Source organism: Triticum aestivum, chromosome 4B, assembly GCF_018294505.1.
Source record: "Triticum aestivum cultivar Chinese Spring chromosome 4B, IWGSC CS RefSeq v2.1, whole genome shotgun sequence".
NCBI classification, from domain to species: Eukaryota; Viridiplantae; Streptophyta; class Magnoliopsida; order Poales; family Poaceae; genus Triticum; species Triticum aestivum.
Genome location: NC_057804.1, coordinates 259,616,850 through 259,635,883, shown reverse-complemented (window position 1 = coordinate 259,635,883; position 19,034 = coordinate 259,616,850). Strand labels below are relative to the sequence as shown.

The 19,034-nt window shown below is 46.6% G+C and overlaps 1 protein-coding gene across 5 annotated transcripts in view; it reads left to right on the top strand.

Annotated features, from left to right (window-relative positions):
* LOC123091955 (rho GTPase-activating protein 7) overlaps nt 1–18,727 on the top strand; it is a 33,172-nt gene extending 14,445 nt beyond the window's left edge. For 3 of the 5 annotated variants that reach the window (XM_044513587.1, XM_044513584.1, XM_044513588.1), the window contains 12 exons: nt 7,043–7,130; nt 7,458–7,701; nt 8,001–8,228; nt 8,403–8,723; nt 8,877–8,926; nt 9,740–9,800; nt 9,877–9,960; nt 16,466–16,579; nt 16,652–16,821; nt 17,141–17,207; nt 17,943–18,131; nt 18,207–18,727. In XM_044513587.1, coding sequence (XP_044369522.1) covers nt 7,043–7,130; nt 7,458–7,701; nt 8,001–8,228; nt 8,403–8,723; nt 8,877–8,926; nt 9,740–9,800; nt 9,877–9,960; nt 16,466–16,579; nt 16,652–16,821; nt 17,141–17,207; nt 17,943–18,131; nt 18,207–18,395 — 1,805 coding nt within the window. In that variant the 3' untranslated portion in view covers nt 18,396–18,727. The remainder of the gene's footprint in view (nt 1–7,042; nt 7,131–7,457; nt 7,702–8,000; nt 8,229–8,402; nt 8,724–8,876; nt 8,927–9,739; nt 9,801–9,876; nt 9,961–16,465; nt 16,580–16,651; nt 16,822–17,140; nt 17,208–17,942; nt 18,132–18,206) is intronic. The other 2 variants (XM_044513586.1, XM_044513585.1) reach the window with 2 other exon arrangements.
* The last annotated feature ends 307 nt before the right edge of the window (nt 18,728–19,034 follow it).

Below are 19,034 nucleotides of genomic sequence, written 5' to 3'. Positions count from 1 at the left end.
TAAGGTGATGGTCTACCTTCGAAAAGAGAGGCTGACTTTAGGTGTTAAAGGGAAACTTAGGCAGCGAAGGTATGGGCCCTTCTCTATCATGAGGAAGATAAATGATAATGCTTATGTGATAGATCTTCCAAGCGATATGGGTATCTCCAACACTTTCAATGTTGCGGACTTGACTCTCTACCATCCAGAAGAAGCGCTCTATGAAGATAACTCGAGGGCAAGTTCCAAACAACCAGGGGAGAATGATGAGGAACAGTAGATGAGGAACATGAAAAATATAATCATATGTCAAATCTGTTTGGCTACTTCTAGATACTTCTGTTGTGGTCTAGTATTTCTTTTCTTTTCTTTATCCTACCTACTGTTTTCTAGAGTCTTCTAGTTGTGAGTAGCTATGAGTAGAATGGTGAACCTTAAATAATGTTTCTAGAGTATTCCAGCTATAAGTAGAAGTATGTGAAGGCTTCCCAAAGCCCTATAAATAGAGGTCCTCATCTCTACTTTGTACCCAGACTATGTACCCCTACCCATAATAGAACTTGTTGTTCTTATCTAAGATCTTGGAGTAGATCTTGTCCCCTAGGAGTTCTGGATTGAACTCTTGCTGCCCTATCAGCCTACATTCGCCACTAGAGCGATATCTAGCGCAGCACGTTGAAGCTGTTCCTTCAACACTTGTGCTGTACACATTGTAGCAGCAAGGTGGAGTTGCTCCTCCACAACCTTTGTGCTGCTTCAGAAGAAGACTGAAACCATGAAGTAGATGAACCAACGTAGTTGAACGCATCCTCACAATCGCAACGGAACTGAAACTATCGAGACGAAGCACAACCGGAAAGAAGCAAACGACACAGTAAACAAACAAGCATAAGAATGGCATGATGCACAGTCAAGTATGATGCGGGACAAGATTAAATGTTGGTTAACATGGCAAGAGGTGATGCACAATAAAACTACCTATCTAGGCAATTTAAATGGGGCCGGAAACAACACATAACAATTCCGGGAAGTCCACATATGCAAATTTCGAATTTGGTACTGATCTGATTAAAACACAAGGTTAAAGTTGTTAAACAACAAGTTAACATGCACCACGATGATCTACACGTTTTTCTAGTCAAGTTACATATAAAGTTCATTCAATTTGGAGCTACGGTCTAAGAGATATGAGCTAAACAAGTTTACCATGGCATTGATGCAAATTCAAGCAAAACACAATCATAAACACTCCAAAACATGGATGCAACATGACGTTAAGAAACTACATGCAAATCTAAGAAAGTTTCATATAGGACATGATCAAAACGGAGCAACGGTTCAACACATACACACGAGGCAAGTTTAAATAACAATCTACCAAAACAGCATGATGCCTCCTTGGGATGCACATAATAGCAAGCATAGCAATTTTAACATTTATGAAATTGACATGGGCATGTAGTAGACATGGCAATCTCCAACTCAGTCCATTGGCACAAACTCATATGATGCATAGATTAATTATTATGATTTTTGCAAAATGGAACATTCTGTTAACAGATTGACAGTTTTATCATGATGGCAACTTTAGAGCAAGAAAGAGATATGCTACATCAACTTTACATGGCAACCAAGGGCATGGCATCAAAGTACACATCACATAGAGCAAATCACATCAAGGAATCATATGCACATGAGCAATGGATTAGTGGCAACCGTCAAGACAAGTTGACAAGTTGTAACAGTTTTCTGCACATAATATCAGGATGCACTTTTGCAACAGAGATTATGACATGAAGATGAACTCTATCATGCATGCAATATCCACCGTCATGTAGAGCACAAAGAGTGCAACAACTTTCATATATAAATCATGCTCATACGACAAACATGCACAGAGATGTAAGTTGCACAAAATGCAAACATGCTGTTGAAATCTAGGGACTTAGTGAAAATACACTAGCGCGAAAACGGGACGGGGAGGATCGGTATGGCGCGGTGCGGGACGTCCTGGGCCGTTTGGTTCGGGGGTCGAGGTAGGGGCGGAGGGATGGCCGGAACGGGCGCGGGGGAGGTCGGGACGAGGCGAGATCCGGCGAAGGCGCAACTGACCAGCCCGGCGGCGAGCTCCAGGGCGACGCCATGGATCCCTGCTGAAGGGAGAGAGAGGGAGGTGTGAGAGGGAAGCGGGATAAAAGGAGAAGGAAGGGAGGCGGCCGGAGGAGCTGGCTTCGGCGTTGGCGACGGCGATGGACTCCGGTGGCCGACGGGGATGGAGGCGAGGCGTGAGGCGGTGGGGTTGGTGCGGATCGGGGTCGGGCGGTGCACAACGGCGTATGATGCTGGCGCGTGGGCGGCTCGGGCCCGGGTTCGGCCTGCGGCAGGCTCCAGATGGGCCGAGCGGGCCTGCAGGGGCAGGGTAGAACGGGGAGGCGATGTGGTAGCAGCGGAGTGGCTGAGAGCGGCGGCGCGGCCGGTGGCTGAGACGACGCTAAGTGGCGGAGTGGAGGTGGCTGGGCACGGAATGCAAGGTGGGGGTGGCGGCTGAAGGTAGGGGGATAGGGTTTAGACAAAAATGGAAGGGGGGGAGGCTGCTATTTATAGCAAGGCCAGGTTAGGAGGGGGCTTTAGGGGTGTTTTCGGGACGTTTGATCTCGATCGAACGGTTCCGGCGAGAGGGGTAGTGTAGGTGGGCTAGGCTGAGATGAGAGGGAAGTAGTGCAGCCCGACACGGTTTTCGAAACACAAAAAATGTCCGATGTTTGACCGGCTATAATGCCGCTATAGTTATCCGTTGGGGTATCAAACGGACTCCGAATGCGACGAAATTTAGCAGGCGGTCTACCGACAATATAACAAGAACGCACGCCAACTTCCAACCCATTCCGAGAACATTCTTATCCCACTTATAAAATAATATTTCGGAGGTGCGACGGGCACGTGTGATTGTGGTTGGTCTCAGAATGGTCAACGAAAGAGAACTGGGAGACCCGATAACTACAGCCGGATGCAAGTTTTTGAAAAGGATGACGTCACGAGTGATGATGCAATGCGAATGATGCGGCGATGAATGCAACAAACAAATGAAACACATGGTCAACAACGAAATAGATGGAAGGCATCTGGAGCATCGGTCTCGGGGTGTCACAGTAGGGTGTTGATATCCTTTGCGTCCAAGAAACCAAATGGAGGGGACAAATGGCGAAGGAGGTGGAGGATACCGGTTTCAAGCTGTGGTACACGGGGACGGCTGCAAAAAGAAATGGCGTAGGCATCTTGATCAACAAGAGCCTCAAGTATGGGGTGGTAGACGTCAAGAGACGTGGGGACCGGGTTATCCTGGTCAAGCTGGTAGTTGGGGATTTAGTTCTCAGTGTTATCAGTGCGTATGCCCCGCAAGTAGGCCACAATGAGAACACCAAGAGGGAGTTCTGGGAAGGCCTGGAAGACATGGTTAGGAGTGTACCGATTGGCGAGAAGCTCTTCATAGGAGGAGACCTCAATGGCCACGTGGGTACATCTAACACAGGTTTTGAAGGGGTGCATGGGGGCTTTGGCTATGGCATCAGGAATCAAGAAGATGTCTTAAGCTTTGCTCTAGCCTACGACATGATTGTAGCAAACACCCTCTTTAGAAAGAAAGAATCACATCTGGTGACTTTTAGTAGTGGCCAACACTCTAGCCAGATTGATTTCATCCTCTCGAGAAGAGAAGATACGCATGCGTGCCTAGACTGTAATGTGATACCAGAGAGAGTGTTGTACCTCAACATAAGCTGCTGGTTGCTGACTTCCGCTTTCGGAGTCGTGTTCAGCGGGATAAGCGTGCCAAAGTCGCTAGAACGAAGTGGTGGAAGCTCAAGGGGGAGGTAGCTCAGGCGTTCAAGGAGAGGGTCATTAAGGAGGGCCCTTGGGAGGAAGGAGGGGGTGCGGACAATGTGTGGATGAAGATGGCGACTTGCATTCGTAAGGTGGCCTCAGAGGAGTTTGGAGTGTCCAGGGAAAGGAGAAGCGAAGATAAGGATACCTGGTGGTGGAATGATGATGTCCAGAAGGTGATTAAAGAGAAGAAAGATTGTTTCAGACGCCTATATCTGGATAGAGTGCAGACAACATAGAGAAGTACAAGATGGCGAAGAAGGCCGCAAAGCGAGCTGTCAGTGAAGCAAGGGGTCGGGCATACGAGGACCTCTACCTAGGTCTGGGCGCTCGGTAGAAACCGAAAATTTGGTTTTTTATTAAATTCGGTTTGCTAAACAGGAAACCGAAAATGGCAGTGCAAAATAGGTAACCAATATTTCGGCTAACCGAAAAATTCGGTTTGGTTTCGGTATATACCGATGCACCAGGACATGAGTAGTGCGCTTTGCGCTTGTGCCTTACACCACCCACGCATGTCCTCTTATATAGATGATTTGCTGCCTACTTCTCCTTAAACAAACAAGGTGGGACTAAACATGGTTATGTTGCCAGCCGGTCGCTCCGTATTATACCAAGAAGCCCACTAAGTCAACTCAACAAAATAAAAAAGAAGCCCACAGACTCATGCGGGTGGCTAAGCTTCCTTTGGGCCTTGCGTGCATGTTGGTTGTAGGGCTTGCACGCATGTGGCCTCCGGCCGCACGCGGTGCATGCACCTTAGCGACGTAGACTGGCATACGTACGCACTGTTCGGTTTCTAATACAGTTAACCGAAAATAATACTGAACCTACCGCACTTAATTCGGTTAGTGAGTGTAGAAACTGAATTCTTATGCACCATTGATAAAAACCGAAAATTTGGTTTTTTCGGTTGCGGTTTCGGTTTGGTGTTCGGTTCTCGGTTTTTATGCCCATCCCTACCTCTACCAACGGTTAGGTATGAAGGAAGGCGAAAGAGACATCTATAAGATGGCCAAGATTCGAGAGAGGAAGACGAGGGATATTGGCCAAGTTAAATGCATCAAGGATGGAACAAACCAACTCTTGGTGAAGGACGAAGGACGAGGAGATTAAGCATAGATGGTGGGAGTACTTCGACAAGCTGTTCGATGGGGAGAATGAGAGTTCTACCATTGAATCGGACGACTCCTTTGATGAGACCAGCATGCGTTTTGTGTGGCGAATCCAGGAGTCTGAGGTCAAGGAGGCTTTAAAAAGGATGAAAGATGTGGAAAGGCCTCGGGGACATAGCGATAGTATGGCTAACCAAGTTTTTCAACCTCATTTTTCGGGCAAACAAGATGCCAGAAGAATGGAGACAACGTATATTAGTACCAATCATCAAGAACAAGGGGGATGTTCAGAGTTGCACTAATTACCGTGGAATTAAGCTGATGAGCCGTACAATGAAGCTATGGGAGAGAGTCTGAGCACCGCTTAAGAAGAACTAGTGGTTGGGGCGCCACCCTGTGGCGCCGCTATATGAAGTTGTGTGCACGTTTCCATTTAAGAAAAACATGTGGTCCTCGCCTCTATCTTAAAAAAACATCTCAAAAAAATCCTCACCTCCATCTAAACAAGAAATGGAAAAGGAATTTTTTTACCACCGTAGCCTAGCGGCAAGCGCCACTTTGAATAACCCTTCATTTAAGAAAAAACATGGGTTTCTGATCACCATCTAAAAAACATTTCAAAAAAAAAATCCTCGCCTCTATCTAAGAAATATTCCAAAAGCTTTTTCATCGCGACCAACCAGCTTGCGCCATGTGGCATAGCTAGTTGGCCGCCAATCTCGCCATGCTTAATGGGTTTAATGACAAGCATGACCAAAAATCAGTTTGGTTTCATGCCTGGGAGGTCGACCATGGAAGCCATTTTCTTGGTACGACAACTCATGGAGAGATACAGGGAGCAAAAGAAGGACTTGCATATGGTGTTCATTGACTTAGAGAAGGCATATGATAAGATACCGCGGAATGTCATGTGGTGGCCCTTGGAGAAACACAAAGTCCCAGCAAAGTACATTACCCTCACCAAGGACATGTATGATAATGTTGTGACAAGTCATGTCGCCACTGATGACGTCCCGATTAAGATAGGACTGCATCAGGGGTCAGCTTTGAGCCCTTATCTTTTTGGCTTGGTGATGGATGAGGTCACAAAGGGATATACAAGGAGATATCCCATGGTATATGCTCTTTGCGGATGATGTGGTGCTAGTTGACGATAGTCGGACGGGGATAAAAGGAAGTTAGAGTTATGGAGACAAACCTTGGAATCGAAAGGGTTTAGGCTTAGTAGAACTAAAACCGAGTACATGATGTGTGGTTTCAGTACTACTAGGTGTGAGGAGGAGGAGGTTAGCCTTGATGGCAGGTGGTGCCTCAGAAGGACACCTTTCGATATTTGGGGTCAATGCTGTAGGAGGATGGGGGTATTGATGAAGATGTGAACCATCGAATCAAAGCCGGATGGATGAAGTGGCGCCAAGTTTCTGGCATTCTCTGTGATAAGATAGTGCTACAAAAGCTAAAAGGTAAGTTCTACAGGACGGTGGTTTGACCCGCAATGTTGTATGGCGCTGAGTGTTGGCCGACTAAAAGGCGACATGTTCAACAGTTAGGTGTGGCGGAGATGCGTATGTTGAGCTGGATGTGTGGCCACATGAGGAAGGATCGAGTCCGCAATGATGATATACGAGATAGAGTTGGGGTAGCACCAATTGAAGAGAAGCTTGTCCAACATCGTCCGAGATGGTTTGGGCATATTCAGCGCAGGCCTCCAGAAGTTCCAGTGCATAGCGGACGGCTAAAGCGTGTGGAGAATGTCGAGAGAGGTCGGGGCAGACCGAATTTGACATGGGAGGAGTCCGTTAAGAGAGACCTGAAGGATTGGAGTATCACCAAAGAACTAGCTATGGACAGGGGTGCGTGGAAGCTTGCTATCCATGTGGCAGAGTCATGAGTTATGAGTTGGTCGCGAGATCTTATGGGTTTCACCTCTAGCCCACCCCAACTTGTTTGGGACTAAAGACTTTGTTTTTGTTGTTATATATATATAGGTTTGCATAACTCAAAACAGTTTGCTGTGTTCATTGGTTAATTGTCTATATATTCTGTTATATTCTGTTTTACTTTCACAGGCTTGGAGACTAAGGAAGCTCGGATAAATGCTATGCGTTCAGCTATATCTGAGACATTTCCTGAGCCTAATCGGCGCTTGTTACAGAGGTTAGACTCACGTTCTCCTCATAGCTTTTATTCTGCCAGTTTATGGTAAATGCAATGAATAATTTATTATTTATTATGTGTGAAATCATGCTTGCTGCCGATCAACGTGAGCATGTTCTCATTAACTTGCACATTAAATAAGAACTACTAATGTGGACTATTTTAATTGCCCTCTAACTGTACAGTTTTTACTTCTTCTTCACCATTTTAGTTTGGACTAACAATATCTCAATGGTCTTGACCAGTGTGTTGTTTGACATTTGATTAATTAGACTAACACTTACCATGACAAAAGAAAAGTTTCCTTATGGAGATTCTTGTTTGCAGAATCTTGAAAATGATGTACATTGTTGCTTCTCATACCATGGAGAATCGGATGACCGCATCAGCAGTTGCTGCCTGTATGGCCCCTCTCTTGCTGCGTCCGCTTTTGGCTGGGGAGTGTGAGATGGATGAAGTATTTGATGTGGATGGTGATGATTCTGCCCAGCTTCTTGCTGCTGCAAATGCTGCAAACAGCGCTCGGGGCATTGTTGCAACTCTCTTGGAGGAATATGAGATTATATTTGATGTAAGATTCTCTGATACTTCAATTTTTTTGTCCAAATCTTTAGGTGGCTTCATTTCCTTCATGATAGTTGTTCATAGCCTCTAGGCATTATTTCTTTTTTGCATATAATCTGTTGATTATATTGAAAAGTTACTGCCCATATGAGTTATTTCTATGTGCATTGTGGCCATGACTATATGTGAGGCAGCCGCTGGAACACTTTGCCTCTTTCTGTCTCTTGGACGTTCTGTTTCATTTACACACATAGAAATAACTCGTATGTTCAGCCAATTGGATGCTCATATTTAATTTCTTTGCAGGATGACCGTCTTGTCAGATCTTCCCTATCACCTGGGTCTCAGATTGAAGACAGTGGCAGTGAAGCATCAACTGATAATGTAAATATGGACACAAAAGATAATGGATTTCATGATGCAGAAAATGATGTAGATCAAGAAATGGACGATGACAATGGTGCAGAGCGTATACTTAGTGGAAAATTGAGTGAGAGCAGTGGATATGCTGGGAGCGACCTATATGATTACAAGGTTTTGTTATGCTCCCTGCTTTATAAGCGTATAATTTGTGCTTATTTCTAGGGTTATACTGTGATTACGCATGCACATATATATGCATGCGTGATTTGATTTTAGGATCAGTGTCGTAACTGCAATGATGCCGTTGCTTTGATTCTTATTATACTACTTCTGATTGAACAACAGGTTCATGCTGATGATTCAGACGCTGATTGCTTTGTTGATGATAAAGGATTGGAAGAAGAGACAGATTTAAGCAAAGTTCCAAAAATTCATTCATCTGAAAATGGTTCAAAAAATATGGAAATGCCTCCGAGTGAAAAGAATCCTTCCAACCCAACATCCGGTCATGAAACTCCATTGTCTATGGGAGAGATTCTTTCTTCTTTGGATCCTGGAATTACTTTACCTAGTAACAGTTCGGAATATTCTGCAGACAGACACTCGAACAAAACTAATGGATCTCACTCACATGTGAAGCGCAGTAACTTTTGGGGGCGTAATAGTGTAAGCAATAAATCTAATTTATATTTTCTTCCTTTCGTGGGGCAGCCGAGTAGGAATAATGCATTGTTGTGCCAACTTCTCTGGCGTGTGTTGAATTATGGTTCTCTTCATATCATCATTCAGCATTCTGATTTTTATGCATCATTTATGCAGGCAAGAAAGAGTCAGCATTCAGAATCAGTCGACTCATCTGGTGAAGAAGAGTATGCTCTTTTCCACTAACAGCAGTCTTTTGTTTTTACAGAGTGAACTAGATTTTTATTTGAGAGCGAACTAGGTTTTTAGTGGTATTTCTCGAGCTTCCATTTCTTCCGTTTAGGGAGATTCCGTCATCAGTCCTGTGTTGCCTATGCTTGCGCCCCAAAACGGTTGACTTTGTACAACTCCCTAGGGTGGGGAGGATCGCCCTCCCAATTCGAAGTTTTTTCCATTTCTTTGATTTTCCTGTGTGCTTTTTAGGCGGCTATCTATATTAGCCAAAAAGCACTTACATTTGAGACCGGGGCAGGATTTGCCATTGCTTGCTCATTGCGACAACTATAATTACCATGATTTGCCATGGTTAAAAACCTGACAATCTGACATCCGATTTTAATATTACCGAAAGAAAATCTGGGCCAACTTGTTTAAATTTAACTTTTTTGTGAAAAGGTTATGAAAGCAGTGGATATAAATAGTGATGGAAATAGTTTTGAAATGGAAATGTAGATGAAAGCAGTGGATATAAATAGTGATGAAAATAGTTTTGAAATGTAAATGTAGATGAAGTTGCCTGTATTTTCAATTTTAAGTTTCAAATGTGGCCCCAACCCCTAAAACTTTAGCTATATGTATATCTGTAGTTTCTGCCTTAGTTAATAATGTTGTTGCATTGAATATTTGTTGTTTGACAACGGATGTTACAAATTAGACGGTAGTGTATAGTTTAAAAACTACTGTTAGCTTCCTGACTATTTCGCTGGTGATGCATGTGCAATTTATCAAGGTCAATTTTTCTATGAAAACAAACCTTTCAGGCTTGCGATTCAAAGGCTTGAAATTGCGAAGAATGATTTGCAGAACAGAATTGCCAAAGAGGTAGGGGAAAACTTCACACTAACTGGTTCACTTTTATTTATCGTCTTCCAGTAATCTAATGGAAAGTGTCTCTCAGGCTCGGGGTAATGCAGTTTTACATGCGAGTTTAGAAAGAAGAAAGCAAGCACTACATGAACGCCGTTTGGCCCTGGAACAGGATGTATGCTGCATTCCCTTGCCTTGTTAATTTTGCTCGGTAACCGCATCATATATTCTATGTTAGGGAAAGAGCCATCTCTGTTGCCAATCGCTGGGTTTCAGTTTATCTTAAACTTCATTGGTTGCTACTTTGTTCCACATGACAATTGAGTCGTTTACCTGCACGAAGAATGCTAAATGAAAGAATATTTTAAACCTAATGTCCCATTTGTTCGCTTGAGAACTTTTTTCCTTCTTTCAGTTATTTTTTTGGTGGAAGTTTGTGTGCTTTCTACATAGTGAGTCATCATTGTTAGTGATGTCTTTTGACCTTTTGCATTCAGTCTGGCATTCTCCTGTAGCCTTTTGGCATCCTCATGTATGTGTATATATGTTGGCTTTGGCCTTCTAAATAATACAAGTTGCTATTCTCAACATGGTATTAGAGCTCTAGGTATTTTCTTCGCACGCGCAACTCGTGCTCTCCCGATCCAATCTCCTACACGCCCGCCGTTGTTTTGTTTTCTGCCGGCCCGTGATTCTGTTGTTACCTGCGTTCATCTCCAGCTACAAGAGCTTCACATCCAGCTGCTGTGTGGAATCCAGTGTTTCACCGATGTGTGTTGGATCCCATCGGACTTGGTCCCGATCGATCCAGCCGCTCGCTGCTGGTCTTCCTCCAAGGTCGTCCGGGCCGCTGCTCTTTCGGCTACCCATCGCCCCTCCGTCCGCGGCTGCCCGGCGCCCTCCTGCTTTGGCCGCCCGGCGCCCTTTCGTCCGCGGCTGCTAGGCGCCCCTCCGGCTTCGGCTGCCCGGCGCCCCTTCGTCCGCGGCTGCCCGACGTCCCTTCGACTCCGGCTGCTAGCCACCGCCGGCCCCTTCCGCTCGTCGCTGCCGGCGGCCCGTCCTACCCCGCTCGTGGCCCTCGTCCGAGTTGGTGGTCCTGACGCTGGTCGTCATCTTCACCCACCAGTCGTGAAGTCCGGCTGATCGAGGTCCCCTGCTGCTTGAGGTTCGACCTCTGCTATTGGCCTTTTGTCTCCCTGGCCAGGTCGCTGCCATTGTTTTCTACCTGATTGGCGTGGATTGATCTAAAGACAAAAGAGGAGCATCATGTCTTCAACATCATTGGGCTATGTCGCCGTTCCACGCTGTCCGGTGATTTTTGATGGTGCTAACTATGCTGAGTTTGCTGCCTTAAAGCGCATTCACATGCGTGGCCTTCGTTTATGGGGAGTTCTTTTCGGTGAGGTTCCCTGTCCTCAGCGTCCAGTTCCTCCTGTGGCTCCTATCCCACCGCCACCTCCATCGGCTCTTGGCGCAGATGCTTCTGATGATGATAGGGCTGCAACCCGGGTTGCTGCTGATGATGCAGTCACTGCTTATGACCAACATGTTGCGGTTTATTCGGATGCTCTTTCCATTTATCGTGATGATCTGACTGCTTATACTCAGTGGTGTGATGATGATGCTCGTGCTGTGGCTGTCCTCACTTCCAGTGTTTTACCACAGTTTGCATCTGAGTTTATGGGCCTCGGTACTGTGTTACCGAAAAAGGCTTTCGCCCCGCTTTATATATAAAGCACCAATCAACAAGCACCCGGTACAAACACACGCCAAGACACCACAACACACGCACACACCCAGGACAAGATACATAGGCGCTGAGCGCAGCAAACCACCCCTAGTACTACCGCCCCGAAGAGATGAAGCTACATATGACGAACCATGCGCTCCAAGGCGGCGCCTTCAGGAAGGATACGACACTGGAGCGCCGCCACCGCCCGATCCAAGGATCAGAGTTTCCCCTGGAGCCGCATGACGGGCAATGATAGCCGCGACGACGCCTTCAAGAAGGGAACGATCTTCGCCGCCACCGGTCCGTCCGAAGATAGAGCAGGTTTTCACCTCGGCCAACATTCACCGCCACCGGACGCCACACCCCGGCAACCACGCCGCCCACACGACAATGGTATGGGGCAGCACCAAGGCACGGGCTCTGCCCAAGAGCACCGCGCTACCACCAGCAGGGCCGCCGCCCCAGCATCCAAGACCTCGACACCACCTCACCGGAGACCCGCCGCACCCCAACGAAGGAGACGAGCGGAAAAGTCCCACCGTTCGCGCCACTGGGCGACCCCCAGCATCGAGACCCAATAGGTTGGCCAGAACTAGCATCCACCGACCCGTCCTGCTGCCCCGAGCGCGAGACGAGCTCGGTCCTGCGGCATCGAGAGTGGGACGAGGTAAGTCCTGCTGCACCGTACGCGAGACGAGCTCGGTCCTGCTTCATCGTGCGCGAGACGAGCTCGGTCCTGCAGCACCAGGCGCGAGACGAGTGGTGGACCGCAACTGGGAGAGGACCAGCCCATTGATGGGACTAGCGCCCGGGCGACGAGGAGATGGGGTGAAGGTCGAGACGGCCCGAACGCAGAGAAGCCGACGCCGGAGAAGCCGGCCGCTGCCGCGAGCAGATCCATCGAGCCACCGAGAAGCCGCCACGACACCGGTAGGCCACCATCGAGACCTACCCATGCCACCGCCCACGGCCGGAGCAGCGACCACGCCCGGCCGCTGCCCTACCCGCGTCGCCCGGCGAGCTCCAAGCGCCGGAGCTGCTGGGCACGCACCACCGGAGCCAGGCGCTGCCGGCCAGCCCCCAAAGCCAGATCCGTCTGGATCCGGCAAGAGACCGGCCGCGCGCCACCTCGAAGGGGCTGCCCCGCGCCGGCGCCCACAAGCGGACGGGGAAGAAGGGCCCCGCCGTTGCCGCGCCCCTCGGGCTTTGCCCGACAGAGCTCTCCGGTGACGGCGGGGGGGGGGGAGAGGAGGGAGGCGGGGACGAGGCCGCGATCGCAGGGGTCCCCCTTGGGCGCGCGCGGGCGCGCCACGGGAGGGGAGGGGAGGAGAGGGGGGAGAGAGGGGGGGGGGGGTGAACGTGGCGGGCCGGGTGGCGCGCGCCCGGCGGCCGGCCGTTCACCCTCCCCCCCTCCGCGAGGCTTACTGATTATGGTTGTCTTGTCATTCTTGACGTTGATTCTTGCACAATCCAGGATCATCACACAAAGGCTCTGGTTGGAGCTGGCCCTCACCGCCGTGATTCTCAGGGACTTTGGGAGTTAGACTGGCTTCATGTTCCTTCCGCTGCCACCACACCCACCAGTCCATCTGCTTTCGTCGTTTCAGCTACCAACTCCTTCCAGCAGTGGCATCATCGACTTGTCACCTTTGTGGTTCTCGACTGTCATCTTTAGTTCGTCGTGGTCTTCTGGGGCCTGTCTCAGGAGATTAGGGTTGTAGGTTGGGTAAACAGATTTAGTTACCTTATCCTATTAGTGAGTCGGTGTTGCAGCACCTTTTTGATTTAGTACATTCAGATGTATGGGGCCTGGCTCCCTTCGCTTCCAAAGGGGGTCATCGATACTATATTATTTTTATAGATGATTTCTCTCGCTACACTTGGCTTTACTTTATGTCTTTTCGTAGTGAGGTTCTCTCTATTTATAAGCGTTTTGCTGCCATGGTTCACACTCAGTTCTCTACACCTATCCGTGTGTTCCGTGCTGATTCTGCTGGTGAGTATATCTCTAAAATGTTGCATGGTTTTCTTGCCGAGCAAGGTACTATTGCTCATTTCTCTTGTCCTGGTGCTCACGCTCAAAATGGCATGGCTGAGCGCAAACATCGTCACCTTCTTGAGACAGCTCGTGCGATGATGATTGCCGCCTCTCTTCCGCCTCATTTTTGGGCTGAGGCTGTCTCTACTGCCGCATATCTCATAAACATTCAACCTTCATCTGCTCTGCAGGGTGGTATTCCTTTTGAGCATCTTTTTGATCATTCTCCTGATTATTCGGCGCTTAGGTTGTTTGGTTGTGTTTGCTATGTTCTCCTGGCCCCACGAGAACACACCAAACTGACCGCTCAGTCTGTCGAGTGTTTTTTTCTAGGCTACAGTGATGAGCATAAGGGTTATCGCTGTTGGGATCCAGTTGGTCGTCGGATGCGTATTTCTCGGGACGTGACTTTTGATGAGTCTCGTCCATTCTACCCGCGACCATCCTCCTCGACTTTTTCAGTAGAGGATATCTCTTTTCTCACTTTTCCTGAAATACCTCCCTCTGTGCCCAGTATTCCTATTCCTCGTCCTGTTGTTGCAGATCTGACGCCGTCCTCTCCTACGGTTTCCTCTCCCCCTCATCGCATGACTCTCCACCTTCATCACCGATACCTTCTCCTTCTCCACCTTCATCACCAATACCTTCCCCTTGTCCACCTTCATCATTGATACATTCCCCGTCTCCACCTCTAGTGATTCCACCTCTTCCCTCCTTTCCTTTCCATTATACTCGTCGTCCACGTGTTGTGGATAAACCCACTGACATGGCATCTACTTCTGGTGCGTCGTCCTCCTCATCCCAGCCGACTTATGGTCATCGAGCTCGGCCTCGCCCTCCCCTTGACCGCTAATCTCCTAGTCGATATGGTCTTTCGGCGGTACTTGAGCCTACCTCTTATCGCGATGCTATTGTTCATCCTGAATGGCAGTTTGCGATGGCAGCGGAGCTTGCTGCTCTAGAGCGCACCGGCACGTGGGATCTTGTTTCTCTTCCTTCCAGTGTTCGTCCCATCACTTGTAAGTGGGTCTACAAAGTTACGACTCGCTCCGATGGTTCTCTTGAGCGTTACAAAGCTCGTCTTGTGGCTCGTGGCTTTCAGCAGGAGCATGGTCGTGATTACGATGAGACTTTTGCTCCTGTAGCCCATATAACCACTATTCACACACTTCTCGTTGTGGCCTCTATTCGCCATTGGTCTGTTTCTCAACTTGATGTTAAGAATGCCTTTCTTAATGGTGAGTTGCGTGAGGTGGTTTATATGCAGCCACCACCCGGGTATTCTGTTCCTGATGGCATGGTATGCCGTCTTCGTCGCTCTCTTTATGGCCTTAAGCAAGCCCCTCGTGCCTGGTTTGAGCGTTTTGCCTTTGTGGTGACCGCCGCTGGTTTTTCAGCGAGTGCTCATGATCTGGCGTGGTTTGTTCATCTTTCAGCTCGTGGTCGGACTCTTCTTCTGTATGTTGATGACATGATCATCACTGGCGATGACCCTGAGTACATTGCCTTTGTCAAGGCCCGTCTCAGTGAGCAGTTTCTTATGTCCGATCTTGGTCCTCTTCGTTACTTTCTTGGGATTGAGGTTTCCTCCACCTCTGATGCCTTCTTTATTTCCCAAGAAAAGTATATCCAGGATCTTCTTACTCGTGCAACTCTTAGTGATGAGCGCATTGTTGAGACTCCTATGGAGCTAAATGTTCACCTTCGCGCTTCTGATGGTGAGCCTTTGTCTGATCCGACACGTTATCGTCATCTTGTTGGGAGTCTTGTCTATCTTGCCGTCATTCGTCCGGATATCTCCTATCCTGTCCATATCTTGAGTCAGTTTGTTTCTTCTCCCACTTCGGTACACTATAGTCACCTTCTTCGTGTTCTACAATATCTTCGTGGCACGATCTCTCACCGTCTCTGCTTTCCTCGCTCTAGCTCGTTACAGCTACAGGCCTATTCGGATGCTACGTGGGCTAGTGATCCTACGGATCGCCGTTCACTTTCTGCTTACTGTGTTTTTCTTGGTGGTTCTCTCATTGCCTGGAAGACGAAGAAACATACTGCAGTTTCCCGTTCGAGTGCAGAGGCTGAGTTGCGAGCTATATCTCTTCTGACGGCAGAGGTGACTTGGTTATGATGGTTACTAGAGGATTTTGGTGTTTCTGTTACTACACCTACCACCGCTTGTCAGGCAGTACAGGCGCTATCAGTATTGCACGGGATCCCGTGAAGCATGAGCTTACCAAGCATATTGGTGTTGATGCTTCTTATGTGCGCGCTGCTGTGCAGGATCATGTTGTTGCTCTTCAGTATGTGCCTTCTGAGTTACAGCTAGCACACTTCTTCACGAAGGCCCAGACTAGAGCGCAACATGAATTTCACCTTTCCAAACTCAGTGTTGTGGATCCACCATGAGGATGAGGGGGTGGGGGGGGGGTGTTAGTGATGTCTTTTGACCTTTTGCATTCAGTCTCTTGGCATTCTCCTGTAGCCTTTCGGCATCCTCATGTATGTGTATATATGTTGGCTTTGGCCTTCTAAATAATACAAGTTGCTATTCTCAACAATCATCAATGTTTAGATTTGCGGTAATTGGCTAACCAGGTGCCTCTTGCGTTTGGGACTTCTCTCTACAGACAGATTGTCAGTTACTCGGAGGCTAGACAAGCTTGGTAAATTTATTGATGGAAGGATTTAGCCAGAAGCAATTCTAAAATCAAGGAACCAAAATAATATAGTGCCTGTAGCCCCACACAAATTTCAGGGTAACTGTATACAATAAATAGTCTAAACGTTTAGGGGCCAAAATGTTACTTTCTGCTTTCAGTTTTTTTATGCAGTTATTGTTGAACATGTTCCATACACAAGATGGTGGTTGAATTTTCTGATGATAGTTTTCACAACTGTTTATGTCTACAGGTGTCCAGGTTGCAAGAGCAGCTACAAGCTGAGAGAGATCTTAGATCTGCACTGGAGGTTGGGTTGAGCATGTCTTCTGGACAGTTTTCAAGTCCACGTGCTATGGACTCAAAGGTACCTTCAACCATTGCTCTACTTGCTGGACTCATTGTATGGAGTCTCATTTTCCTTCTTATTTTTCTCAAGACAAGGGCTGAGCTTGAGGAGATTGCTCTCGCTGAAACTGACGTTGCGAGGTTAAAACAGAAGGTGGCTGAACTTCACCTCCTACTCAATCAACAACGCCAACAACAATATGGCCCATCTCTTGATGCAAATGATCGTTATCACTGTAATCCTGGCCATTTTTCACAGCAGTAAGCATATCGATTGTATTGTATTCTTTCTTTCTTCCTTTCTTTTTTGTCACCATTGATGTTGCTGGATGTGGTTATGACACCTTTTTGGTTTTTTGTGATTTGAAGCCCACTAGGTGTTTGTTAATTATTCTATTTCATCAAAGTGAGATCTTATTCAGTTATGCTGAATTATGCTGCAGTTGTTTAACATGGTTTCTTCATAGACTTCAATAATAATTGATCGGGGCCATTATATCAATATTTCTAGACATAAATTGGATATATTGTGCTCTCCTAATTTACTTATCATATTATGACACTATTTTATTCGTACCAGAAACTTTGTTCAACCAGGATTTGACATGAACCTTGCCTTTTGCAATCAAGAGAAGCACAGAAATGAGGTTTGATTTGAATCCCCCCACCCATACACTTACGGTCTCATTGATAATACTGAAACCCATTTAATGTTTAATTCCAGTTTCAACGACCTACATTTCCACATGCATGACTGAAAGCAGTGTCAGTGTGCTCTATAGATAAATTATTAGTTATGGAAATGAACAGTACTGCTTGTCATATCTGGTTATTTAGAGGACCAGTTGAACTTCTTGCATGCCAGTACTATTTTAGTCTCAACTCCCACAAGTCTGCAGTATGCTGGCAGAAGTGGGCCAACTGTTGGTCTGGATCAAGGTTACAGAAACTGGTGGCACATTGAAGTATTGGGCAAATCCCCTTCCTATATACTCCCTCCGTCCCAAAATAAGTGTCTCAACCTTAGTACAACTTTGTAGTAGAGTTAGTACAAAGTTGAGACACTTATTTTGGGATGGAGGGAGTACTCTTTAGTGTTAGAAACTCTAGAAACATTTGAAGGCATTCAGAGAATGTAGAGGTTTCTACATCTTAGGTCTGGTTGGTAGCAAGGCATTTTCAATAGTTTACTTTCAGTGTGCTTTATGCTTTAGCTGACTCCTATACTGTTCTCTCTGTTTTTCTAATGTTAGTTATCCCTGTTTTACATGATGACATTTTGAGCATCGATGTCGAAATTCATGACTGAAAATGAATATATTTTGTGTTAACCTGATGTAGAGCTGACACTACATGTACTGATACTGTATTATTTTTGGCAGGAGAGCTCGGTGGATGCATCTCAATGGAGGAACATCAAACAGCATGTGCTACCTTTTGGTTCTTCAAGGCCACTAACCCGCAAGCTTTCCTTAGACACATCTTCAAGTGATTCACGAGGCATGGAGGCATCAACAAGCATGTCATCAGAGAACACTTCTGTGGTAATCAATGTTCCCAAATTAGCTGAGGTTAGGGAATAAAACACTTGATTATTGTTAAATATACCAACTAAAGTAAGATGATTCATATCTGTTGTATGACAGGGTGTTGGATATGGGAGGCAGCCAATGGTGGCATCCTCCACTTTGGTAGAACTAACAACTAGGCTAGATTTCTTTAAAGAACGGAGGTCGCAGCTGATGGAACAACTCCATAGTCTTGATTTAGGGCATGGATCTGCTTCTCAGGGTTTTGAGTACAAGCCGCCTTCTCCTTGGAACAGTCCAAGGTAGGATATTCATTGTATATCCTGGGTAGAGAGATTCTTCCTCCGTCTTCATCATCTGGTGGTAGTGTAAATTCATTTTCCTTCTCTAACACAGGCTCAACGTTTTGTTATTACATTAGGTAGCTATTTGAGTCTTGAGTGCGCTGTTGTAGCCTCATTTATGTCATGTGTCAAGGGGTGTATTTAAAACAAGTTTTTCAGAGATGTGGTGGTATATATATGTTTTTGTTTGGTGTGGCTGCTCATAGGGAATGGAACTGTTTTCTCCTTGTAATTTGTATGACCATGTTACTCATACCTATATAACAGAGGGAGGAATAGAGGTTAAAATCAGAAGCGTGCTTGCATGCAATTTTCGGTACCCGTAGTCTTATTTATGTTGCTTGTATCTTTGTATCTACTATTGTTGTTGGCATCCAACTGTTGTTGGCTTATTCAAGAATTCAAAACATCCCAATGCGATAAAAGAATCCTAATGCGATAAAAGAATGGAATCCTAGAGTTCCCATTTGAGATATTTTTGGGCCCTTAGGTGCTACTGTAGCTAGTATATCAGAAGACTAAAAAAATTATTCGTCGGAATAATGTAATAGAAAAGTAAAAGACAAAAAAAGAACGGAAACCTAATCTCACCCACTTTTGT